At 34.9% G+C, this 12,462-nt stretch overlaps 1 protein-coding gene across 5 annotated transcripts; it reads right to left on the reverse strand.

The window, feature by feature from the left end:
* Window positions 1-455: 455 nt before the first annotated feature.
* Window positions 456-2,165, reverse strand: LOC116169288. 5 transcript variants are annotated; one of them, XM_031485344.1, is made up of 5 exons: window positions 2,051-2,165; window positions 1,203-2,000; window positions 1,042-1,154; window positions 828-990; window positions 456-773 (listed from the first exon to the last, which is right to left on the reverse strand). In XM_031485344.1, the coding sequence occupies exons 2-5, from the start codon at window positions 1,594-1,596 to the stop codon at window positions 502-504; spliced, it is 942 nt and encodes a 313-aa protein (XP_031341204.1). In that variant the 5' UTR covers window positions 1,597-2,000; window positions 2,051-2,165; the 3' UTR covers window positions 456-501. The 5 variants fall into 5 exon arrangements, with proteins under 5 accessions (XP_031341204.1, XP_031341202.1, XP_031341203.1 ...); XM_031485342.1 differs by having other exon boundaries at window positions 828-1,154; XM_031485343.1 differs by having other exon boundaries at window positions 1,042-2,000.
* Window positions 2,166-12,462: the final 10,297 nt, after the last annotated feature.

Genomic DNA, 12,462 nt, shown 5'->3' on the forward strand with positions numbered 1-12,462 from the left:
CTTGTGACCACAATCTCAAATTTAGAAATATTGTCGCACGGTGGCCGGGTGCAACACATGACAGCACAATATTTAATAATTCCATGCTGAAAGCAGTGTTTGAAGATGGGATGGGTAATCATTTGATATTAGGTGACAGTGGATACCCACTTATTAAGTATTTGATAACACCATTGTTAAATCCTACTACACCAGGTGAAAATAGGTTCAATGAAGCACAAATACGAACAAGGAATGTCATTGAAAGGGCGTTTGGTGTGTGGAAGCGTAGATTTCCAGTACTTGCATTAGGGTTACGCTTGCAGTTACCCACCGTACAAGACATTATAATGGCAACCGCAATACTACACAATATAGCAATCGTAAATAATGAACCTGAAGTATTGGTCGATGAAGAAGTAGCACAATTAATTGAAAATGTGATTCCAGCAGAAAACAACAATGACATTGAAAATGAGAGTACTAGAAATGAATTAATTCATTATTTTAATAGAATGTAATTTATAACTTTTTATTTCTATTTCGAAAGTACATTAATTGTTCGAGTTTAATTTTTTTTTCAATCAATTTATTTTTCACATCTAATCTCATTGATTGTAATTCCAGCTTTGCTTTCTTCAGATTTATTTCTTGAAGAATTTTCTTTTGGTCATTTTCTAGTATGATGGACTCACACTGCAATTTGATCAAATCTCCTTTACTTGCAGAAAGATTTGTGATATTTTCCATTGCTTCTTTTCTTGTGGCCCACATCTTATTCTTCTTAGGAGTAACTAAAATATAATTATGTTACTTTAATGTAACTTAATTCAAATAGAAACCCTAACCTTTTAAGCTTTTGGAAACTGGTTTCCGAAGGCTTGATGGATTCCACTTCGCCCAATTTGTTTCTACAGTTGGTTCGGTAGTTGACGTAGATGGAAGCTCTACTGCAACAAAATTCTGTGAAGTACTAGCGACCGATGGCATTGGGGGAAGTAGTGTGGTATCCTGTAATTTTATGTTATTGGAAATGAGTATGTAAAAATAATTTAAGCCTACCGATTCTAATATAACATCTATATCCATGATCGGAATGTCTTCAACGATATCCAACTCCACATCTGGCGGTTCAGATACCACTACTGAGTGTTTAATATTTTCATTATTTATAACTACAAAATTAAAATTATACCTTTGCGGAAATTTTAAGTTAACTATACCTTGATCACAATCGCTTCTTGAAGAAAGTCCTTGAATCGAAAATGTAATTATGCTAATTAAAATTTCCTCTGTTGGGGTAAAAATGATATCTTTGGAGGCCCCACCACCAGTTTGATATAACGACTGTTTCTGTAACGCAACCTTCTTTTTAATGTCCTTTTTTAAACATTCATATTTGGTTTTTAAAGACTTGACATTTCGCGGACAAGTGCTATTCGCAGAATTGTATTCAAGTGCAAGTTGTTCCCACTCATTTTCTTTATCTTTCCACGTCGCAGCGTCTGTTTTCTTGCACTCAATCACTTTGGCATGTTGTGAAACTAGTTTCACCAACAGATCAATCTCTGTTGGTGAAAAGTTAGCAGATCGTTCCTTTTTCTTCTTCTCGCTCATTTTAATGTAAATCAAACAACACAAAATGAAATAATACTCTACACCGATACACACAAAATTTAAAATTAAAAACAAATACGACGTTAACCACAGACCAGTTCTCTGAACTACTACGGGTTATTTGATCTATTATTTACAAAGCAGTGTTACCAATCGTAGTTGTTAAAACAAATTCTGTCTGTTAGCTAACAACACCTTAAATACAAAATGATAAACCCAATTATGCTAACTGATACTTTACCAGCAACTTATATCTTATCTGTCTGTTAACTAACTGCCACTTTAGCATTAGATTGATAAACCGGCCCTTAATGGCTTTGTAAGTCCTCAATAAGCTCTTCCACTTATTTTGAAGTTGATCCCAAGTGTATGTGTAGCCGTATTGTCTCCTTTCATCAGCAATTCTAAACAAAGTTCAAACTATAAATGATACTAATTCATTATTAATATTTACCGCTGAATAGCGCGAAAAACCCAAATTTGAATTTTTTGCAGATATGGGGTATTAGAATTAGACCATCTATTACCTATAGTGGTTTACTAAATATAATTCACCGGGATTAACTAAGTTGTTTGCAGTTATCTATGGAAACAATTCTATGAACAAGATTCTTTGATCATATGATTGATTTAGTTTTGTCCGCAGATTTAGATAACCATCTGGAAGATCTGTGTGTAACCTTTGAAAGACTAAAGCTTTTTAAACTAAACGCGAATCGGGGAAAATGTGTTATCGTGCGCGCTAGCGTTAGTTACCTTGGACATTTGATAACGGCTCAGGGAAATGGCCCAGATCCCTCAAAAATTTCTGCCATTGCAGACAGGAAAAAGCCTACCAATGTCAAACAGGTTATGGTCATTCCTTCAGACTTGCAGTTGGTTTCGAAGATTTGTGCCAGATTTCGCTCAGGTGGCCCGGTCCCTCAGTGAATTAATACGGAAAAATGCTGTTTGGACGTGGGGTGACGGACAGGATAAAGCGCACAAGACTGCAGCAACTCCTCACGTCGGCGCCTATTCTTAGAACTGCAGATCTGACACTACCGTATGCATATTTCCGTTTGCTATACTATCAACGCTACGGGGTGCGGTAGTCGCGTAGTAAATGTAATGCATGAATCTGCTTTCCAATTACTATATGTTTATCGCTACCTGATATCGTCTGTCAAAGTGAAGTAGCGCTAATCGCATAGTCAACGAAGGAACTTCAACGTACTCCGTTGCCTATGTGAAAACCGCAACAACAGCTGTTATTGCGAAAGAAGGAAATGCACGCGTTTTGCCGATGAATGATGAATAGTTCTTCGAAAACTATGATTCACTTAGTGCATATCCAGTACTCATTGTTGTTGCAACGGTTTTGAGATATTGTATTTTAGTTGTTAGTGATAGAATGATGGGTGAAATTGAAGAGGCTTTACAGCGTTTTGATTCCAATTATAAAATCGTAAAAAATGTGGTGGATAGTTACGAAGTTAGAACAAAAATCGGTCAAGAACCAAATTACAATGACAACTGTCTAACGTGGTTGCGGAATTTTTCAAGTGTCACTCGCACACAGTGGATTGTAGCAAAAAATTATACAAACATTCAAAAACTCGAATTTCGAAAAGACTTTGTGTGTCAACATAATGCCAAGAATAAAAAAAGGAAGAATGAAAGTGTTAGGGATAGGAACAAAAATTGTAAAGCTAAGATTGTCTTCAAAATAAAAAAGATTAATAAATTTACGCGCTACAGAGATCCTCACCTCAAAGACAACTTGAATGCAATTATCCTGGTAAGCGAAATGTTACTAAAGTAAATGCTAAAAATTATTCTTCATATAACAAGCACACCAAGGCTACGCTCATTTTAATCATACTTGTATTTACATACTTATTTATCCAATACCTCCTATGAATTTCGATTTTACTATGTTGATTTTAAACAAGCAAAGGGACTGTTTATCTTGTTGCAATGAAAAACTCACTGGCGGTGTTACACTCTAATCTATGGATGTAATACGAAAATCTTTACCTGGAATTAATCCCCGATTCGAATTTCGGAGTTGATTGCTTTAGTTTTGTTACATCTGGAATGTCCTTATCAAAAAAGCTTTTAGATACAAATGAAATAAAATACTCAGGTAAATGCCATAAAAATGCAGTAACGAACGCAAGATTTGTGTACCTACATATTTTAAAAATTATTTCACTGTTTTTAAAATTGATTAATTTTAATACATTTTAGAGAGGTACTGGATAAAATTTGATTCTGAACATGTAAGTTATGTTATGAGGTACTATGTACTACCCACTCAACATCACATACTACCTCACATAACCCACTTGCACTTTAAATAACTATTTTCAGATTGATTTTAACCATAACCACCGCGTGAATGTTGCTGAAGCGTATGGTTTTTTACGAATATCTTTAGAAACTAAAGATAAGTTTATCAAATATTTCGAAGATGGCATGTCACCGAGTGAGGCAAAGGGTTTCCACAGAGCTTCTCTGTTAGCATCCACAGCAACAGAAGACCTATGTCAGGTTCTTGCAAATGCTCAGGTGAATCCTACTGATCGGACCATATACAATATATATGAGAAATGGAGGTAAAAGCAATCATTCTTATCTTATCACTGTACATACTGTAAAATATATATTCGTAGACTGGAAAATTATGGCGATCGCACGGTCAAGAGCGTTGTTGAAAAACTGCTAGAGAAAATTCCTGTCTTAGAAGCAAACGGATTTAAAGTTAGTGTTAGTGAAAACCCTTTTTGTTGTGTAATTATAACTCCTTTAATGTTGAGAGCGCATGATCTTCAGTTTTCAAGTGATATTATTTTTGTGGATTCAAGTGGATCATGCGATCAAGGTGGCTCTTCTGTGACATTTTTCTTTGCAGCCAGCAAAGTGGGTGGTGTTCCAGTTGGGTGTATTATTCACAATTATCAAACTGAAGATGTTTTCGAGTTTTGTTTTAAAAAGTTTAAACACCTCTTAGGACCTGAAGGTTTCTATGGAAAGACATATCCTATGGTGTTTATGACCGATGATAGCTATGCGGAAAGGAATGCACTGAAGAAAGTTTTTCCTAATTCAGCAAGATTGCTATGCACATTTCACGTACTGCAAGCAGTATGGAGATGGTTATGGGATACCTCAAATGGTATTGAAAAGGAGGATCGAAAGCCTCTCATGTTGCAATTTCGTGAAATTTTATATGCCAAAAATGACATAGATTGTGAACTTTTAAAACGGTCTCTTTGTAACAGTTCCGTAGCAGTCAAATATGACAAATTTTTGGAATATTTCAATCACATGTGGGAAAGACGATCCGAATGGTGTCACTGTTTTCGCAGTAGTATATACACTAGGGGTCATAACACAAACAATATCATTGAAGTATCTATTCGAATATTTAAGGATTTAGTACTACAAAGGTGCAAAGCATTCAATTCAGCAGCTTTAGTTGACTTTGTGTGCTTTTCATTGGAACAGTTCCACAAACAAAAACTAATTGATTTTGCAAATTCTAGAGGAGTGAAATTGCAGGCCTACTTTAGAAAATTTTGTTACAAATCTGCAATGCTCAAAGTTACAAAGGTTTCTGACGTCGAATATAGAGTTACTTCTTCTAAAGATGAAATGCTTTTGTATACTGTAAATACCGCAATTGAGCAATTGTCCTGCTGGAGCAAGTGGCCAATTCTGCAAGCATTTGTGCGCTGTATACAATAGTGGCGTAAACTTATTAAACACCCCCGACTTGCAGTTTCAAGATCGAATTGAAATAGCAACATTGGCTTTGGGTAATGTTAATGTAGATAAAGACTTTTTCATCGAAATGGATAAAAATGTAGTTGTCACAAATAATGCAGAGGCTGACTTTGAAAAACCCATGACTTTACAGGCTTCCCAAAAACAAATAAGGGGGGAGAGTGAGTTGTTTCAAATTGATGAATTGGGTATAGTTCATCACGCCACGACAATGGAAAACGAGACAGAAGATTTTCAAATAGAATTAGGGAAATTTAAAGAAAATTTGAACAAGCTTTATAGTTATGTAGAAACACACTCTTCAAAGCAAATGTTAAAGAGTCTGGTAGACTTCAACCATAAAATGGACAATGTTGATAATGAAGAATCATTTTACAACATCTGCTCTGCTGTGACAAATATTAAACAATCTAAGCGTATCAAAGTGCAGCCAACTGCGATTGCTCGTCGGCGAAACAGGGGCCTTCATGGGGGGGCAAGAGCTATACAAGCTGGTAGACCTTCCAATGCTGAAGGAATAAGAAAGAAAAGACCTAGAAAGAAAAGATCCTTAGCGGCAAATGTTCACTCAAACACAACAAATGCTTTGAGCCATGGCAGTGGCCATTGATAGTATTGATACGAGAAAATTATTTAATATAACTGTGTACCTATGTTCCATTTACCAACAGTATATTTTTTTGTAATATTAAAACACAATCATTATTTTCTGAAATAAAATATTCAAGTTTAAATAAAAATCTTACGTTTTGTAATGTACGTAATGTTACGTATTTAACGTAAATGTTTATTGCTGCATTCGCACAGGTAACGGAATGCGGTTAAAATTACTTATATCTCTCTTGTTACAATGGATGCTGAATCTAATACAACGTTTACTCCGTCTGATAAGATTCAGTTGCTCAGATCGACACTGTTGATTTGTAACAAAACAAAATCAAAGTACTTGATATTCAAAACATATTGTGATCATGCTGGTGTTCTGGCCACTATGATCGGGATGATAAACGTCTGTTACAATGATATATGGATACTGGTCCCAACTTTCTCAGCATGTAACAATTATGAAATCTTTATTTATGCAACGGGATATACAACCAGCCCATTAGAGGAAATCACTTTGACAGAGGATATCAGGTAGCGAATGAGATCGTCCATACGCGTTGGACCGATCGAAGATATATCCTTATGAATGGAGTCCTACATCGATACCATGTGGATGGTGACGAAGCTCAACTAGTGGTACCTAGATCAAAGGTCGAGGAGGTTCTGAAGCTGTATCATGACTCGTCCCTTGCAGGACACTACGGAGTGGACAAGACATACCAAAGGGTAGCGTTCCGTTAGCAAATTTCCGTTCCCTATACAAGATGGTGATTGGTTGCACGAACTCGTATAGGATATGGAAGCAGTGAATGTTTTTACATATCCTATCCGATTTCGTGATTTGCTAGCGGAAAATAGCATATTTGATAAACAGTGTCAAGTTATAAAAGAAGTGCAGTGAAGAAGACGCAAAGAAAAATGTAGAACTGCGAACAAAATTTAGACCCGAAGTTAACTGCAGTTAACTGGATCAAGGATTATTCAAAAGTTACAAAATCAAACTGGATTGTCCAACGGAATTACCAAGATCCAAAAAAATCGTAAAATATTTCATACTTTTCATTATTTTTTGTCTGTATGCAAAATGCCCTTTATTACTTGGTTCCAATGTTTTGAAAATGCAAATGAGGATAGTGCAATGTTCACATTACACATAATTGATCACGATCACGAAATCGGATAGGATATGTAAATACATTCACTACTTCCATATCCTATACGAGTTTGTGCCATCGATCACCATCTTGTATAGGGAACGGAAATTTGCGTACCGCCACGTGTTGTACATCCATGATAGAGATGCTAATGCCACCATCGTTGGATCTCACCCGAGACGGTCTGTGTGATCCAAAGGGGGAGTGTGTAGCGCAACAACTAGAGAGTGCACACCTGAACCCGACCAATAGAGAGTTCAGTACTCCCGTCGCACTGGCACGCTCAGGTTGTAGGTCCGGTCAATGCGGTTACTAATCTACCAATATTACTGTAATATTAATTCACCTGGTGATTGTGATTGTTACGCCAGGTAATAGTTTTTACTGACTGTAGGAGATGACAGGCTCGCCAGTCAACTTCTCCTATCGCCAGTAAAAACTCACTTACCTGGCTAATAATGTAAAATACTATAAAAGTGCCCCACCAAATTCTGCTGTCAATTTCCTAATATGTCCTTCACATGCCAAAATTGTAGTTGCAGTATGAAATAGTACAAAATTTTCGTATAGGTATAGCTACATACATTTATTTTTTAATACCAACATATAAAAGAAACATACGAGATTCCGTAGCTTTCCACCTATTCAATTCTAATATCGACCTCGTCTTTCTATTGAACTCCGCTGGGATGTGGGTTTCAGCGACTTTAAGTATTTGGAAATACTATTTATTACAAAACCCAAGCCCAAGTATTGAGCAGTTTTCTCATTAAACCTAGGCATATGCAATGCATATAGTCTATAGCGAATGACGTTACCATCCCTAGTGGCAGATTTATAAGTGGCGAATTTCCAATGCGATGGTCTTTCGTCAATATGTCTTGCAAATGATTCGTCTGTTCGTTCAGGCGAGTTTAACGAATTCAAAACAACTCTACCATTACAATAAGTACATGAAACTGTACATTTTTCGCATGCTGAATAACCATCATGGCCTTTTATTTGTTTCAAGTATGCGCGAGCAGGCGCATCGCATATAAAACTAACAATAACAAGCTTACACAGCTGACTATAAAGAACGAATCCATCACAAAAGGAATTAAACTCACAAATAATGTCTTCTAAAAAATTATTCAAAGGGATTGATTTAGACTTGCCACAAAAGCCAAAAGGGCGACTTTTAAAATTTTTTATATGACCTAAAATTGGCCAAAGCTGTGCGTTACTACTGGTGTATAATGGAATCCCATCAACGTTAAAACAGCAATAAATTTATATTTGTATCAAGCAGATTTGGAAATTTATAAAAAAAAATTTTTTAAAAATTTAAAATACCAAAATGGGAATATGTACCTACCAGTGTCTAGTTTTTTGATGCTCATTTTTTTGCTAGTTCCTAATAAAGTGCGCGCATCCAATGGTAGTTCTGGATGGTAATCTACTAGAACAACCTAGCAATATCTGAACCGAGGGGCTGAACTTGTATTGGCCCATTGTTGAATTCTGATTACTTTCAAATATGCTTTTTTACAGAATTTTTGTTTAATTCATTTTTATGCACCCGGTACTGATCGATTAGCAAACGAACAGTTTCACTAGTCCATTGAGTGCATTGATTTTCTTTATATTCCCCATTTTCTTCATTACTATTTCTACGGACAGCTTCGCTACTCGATTGAGTAGATTGATTCATTACTACATTACTATCATTACATTTAATTTAAAAACGCACGTGAACATATTCGAGTGCTCGAACACTACTGCCGCTACTGCCAGCGCCCATACTGATCTTATCAGCACCACCGATATTAATAAACAGAGAAATGAAAACGTTATGCCTAATAACTTTTTCAACAGACCCAAGGAAGACGAGATTAACGTTTTTGAAAATCAACCTCAACGACCAGTCCCCGAGTCTGTTGTAAACTTCAATATTGAAAAAGCTTTTAGATAACTAAATGGGAGTGAGCGGAAATGGCTCACGTATAGTAACAACGAAAAGGCATTATTTTATGCACATACAAAACAAAACGGTTGACAAATTGTTATTTTCTGCTCAGTTAGACCTCAAAACGAAGTAGGTTATGGAAATACGTCAAGTTTTGGATATAGTCATCAACGTCATCAAATTAATAGGAAAACGAGGCCTTAGTTACAGAAGAAACGAAAATGAAGCCGCATATAGTTTACAGGATGAGTCGCTTGATCACGGTACTTTCTTAGAACTAATTCTGTTACTATCAAAATACGATATTGTATTGAAAGAGCATGTGGATAGAGTAGCAATAGAAAGGAAACGCCACCATCATAAAGGACACCGCCGGCGTGCGGGATCATTTTTAACTTTGTTGTCGAAAACAACCATCAATTCCATAATTTTGATTATAAAAGACATTTTGAAAAAAAGGATTTATTCGGAAATAATTGCAGCTAAAATGTATTCAGTTGAAATAGATACAACACAAGATAAATCAGTAGAAGATCAGTGTTCTATCGTTGTAACGTAACGGTTAAAATCCTGGAAAACTTTAGATTATAATTATAATTTGTTCTTTTTGCAGATACGTTCATTGCAATGAAGTTTGTGAAAAGCTTGTAGCTGTCCTCCCGTGCCATGACACAAAAGGACAAGGAATATTTAATCTCTTATCTACTGAATTAAAAAAAAAATAATTTAGAGATTCTAAACTGCGTAGCGGATTCAACAGATGGTGCGGCGAACATGCAGGGCGAATACAAAGGTTTCGTGGCTAAGCTTAAGGAGAAGAACCCTAAGCATGTTCACATTTGGTGTTACAATCACGTTTTAAACTTAGTGCTTGCCGATGCAGATTCAACCGATAGATCTTCCCATAATACATATACTCTGAACAGATTCCAACCAGCAGATATACGATTCACGCCAAGACCATCTCAATTACAAGACTTGCATTCTATTGAAATGTCAATTCAGCAATTTAAAAATAATGGTCAGTATCCTTTATTTTTAATCTTTATATTTTATTGTTAGACATTGTCAAATTGTTACTGACGATAGTAGAACAAAACAAGCAAATTTTGGGGTACTTAGAAAAGACAAACAGAAGTAGTACGAGCGCAGATATCTTTCTACCAGAGGATTTTACAAGTTTACCTTGCAAATCAATTGAAGAACTGAATACAGGGTGTTTTTTTGGGAGCTTTAGTTAAACGTTTTTGGGAAAGTAAAATAGGTAGGTTTTTGAAAATTTGTACTTAGGAGTTACTCTGAAGGCCGAATCGATGTAAAATATTTTCAACATGGCCGCACTTCCGGAAACACCGGAAGTAGATAGTAACCTCGTTATTTTAAATGGCAACTCCTATTTCTTATTGCATTTTGGGATTCTACGTGAAATTTCAGTTCTTTTGATACCCACATGTCGATATCTGCCATTTATGGTTTTTAAGTTATTTTGACTTTAAGAAAAAAAATTGCGGATGCAGATGGTACCTTGATAATTAATTACTTGAAAACGGTTGTAGTCATGGCAACCCATTTTTATCAGTGCATAGAGAATGAATAGGGCTTTCTTTGAGTGTACTTAAAAAAAGTTAAGTTGCGTACGACCGCACCTATGGAGATCCAAATTTAAGAAACTTCCCAAGTAGAACATAAATATTAGGAGCATATAGGAAGAATATTGTATATCATTGGCTAAATATTCAATAGTAATGTTGGCCCAATTTTATGATGTTAACATTTCGCTATAATGATCCAATGAAAGTAATTTAACGTTGAACCTATGCACATTATCTATGTTGAACCAATAATGCAAATTAGAATGGTCCATCATTCAAAGACAATATTGGACTAATTTGATAATGTTAACAATTCGCAATAATGGTTCAATACAGTTATTTGTATATAAGCAAGATCTGCATCACCCATATTGAGCCAATGCATTGATATAAGGAAAGACCCAATATTAGAGAACATTACTGAACCAATTTGGTAATTAATGGTACAGTACAGTTATTTGATATTGGCACCATATGCAGTACCCATATTAAGGCATTCACTAATATAGAAATGGAGCCAATATTAGAAAATGAGATTAAAGCAATTTGGCAATGGTACTAATTCACGATAATGAACCAATATATATATATATATATATATATATATATATATAATATTAGCATATATCTATTACCTATATTGAGCTAATCATCATTATAAAAATGGGCCAATATTTCTGAATAATATGTTACCAATTTAGAAAAATTAGGAGTTTGCCACAATGGCCCAATACTGTTTTTCAAGATTGGCCTTACATGCATTACCATGTTGATTGGTCATAAATTTAAAAACTGGAGCAACATAGTGCAACAATATTAGGTCTATTTGGTACCACGTCTTTTTATTATATTGAACCAACGAATTTGTTCCAATATTGGTGATATATTGAATAATAAACATTATTCCAGTACCCATCCAAATATTGGGGAAATATAAATAGGGTATATTCATCCAAAATACCTGGGTTCTATAAAAACAAAAAAAAAGTTTTCGGACTGTTTTTATTATAGTAATAACATATTAAACAGGAAGAAACTAACAATGCAGTTTAGACGATAACTTTTCAGTTCTAGATATGTCAGATTAATGACAAATAATATCCGAACTGTTTTGTTTATGGTTATTTTATATTATAGTAAGACCTACTATAACAATACACAAGATATTTAACATAAAGATCATGCAGCAAAATACTACCTTACTAACGCTGTTTAAAGAACATAAAAATAAGCTAAATACGAGTAGTAAATACAGATCTTTGATTGAAGAAGTATATAGCTTTTCTTTTACTAGGTATCCGAAGGTAACATGAGCTTCTAACAACATTTTAGTTAAACAATAACTACTATAGATCATGCATCATTGAAACTGCAACAAATGAATTCTGGTTTGTCGTATCTAGTAAATGAAATACAATACATTTTGAAATTACGTCATTTAAACTAGCACTAAATTTATAAGTACTCAAATGACTAATTGTAAAAATATTTACAACTGAAGACTGAATTGGAGAAACAAAGAAATTTTCAGTAACAGAAAATATGGAACCTTTCAAATCATATTCACCGTTGGAATTTTCACAAATTTGTGAAATTTCCATAACTTTGTTCGTTTTCAAAAGGACATACGAATCACGACGAAATTTTGTAGATATTAACTGATTTTTAAAATAAATTGCTGCTATTCCCTGAGAAGATATATTAATTATATGTTTCTGATTACCAACAACTTGCCTCTGTTCCATTAATCGTTTGTAAACTTGTGCCAGTGGTTTATTTCTTGTGCGCAGCATAG

This window comes from Photinus pyralis, unplaced genomic scaffold, assembly GCF_008802855.1.
Source record: "Photinus pyralis isolate 1611_PpyrPB1 unplaced genomic scaffold, Ppyr1.3 Ppyr1.4_LG4, whole genome shotgun sequence".
NCBI lineage: Eukaryota > Metazoa > Arthropoda > Insecta > Coleoptera > Lampyridae > Photinus > Photinus pyralis.

Coding starts and splice junctions, on each gene's coding strand:
- LOC116169288 (XM_031485340.1), bottom strand. CDS start 1,596: ATGAGCGAGAAGAAGAAAAAGGAACGATCTGCTAACTTTTCACCAACA. Junction 774..827: donor AGTTTCCAAAAGCTTAAAAG/GTTAGGGTTTCT, acceptor ATTATATTTTAG/TTACTCCTAAGAAGAATAAG.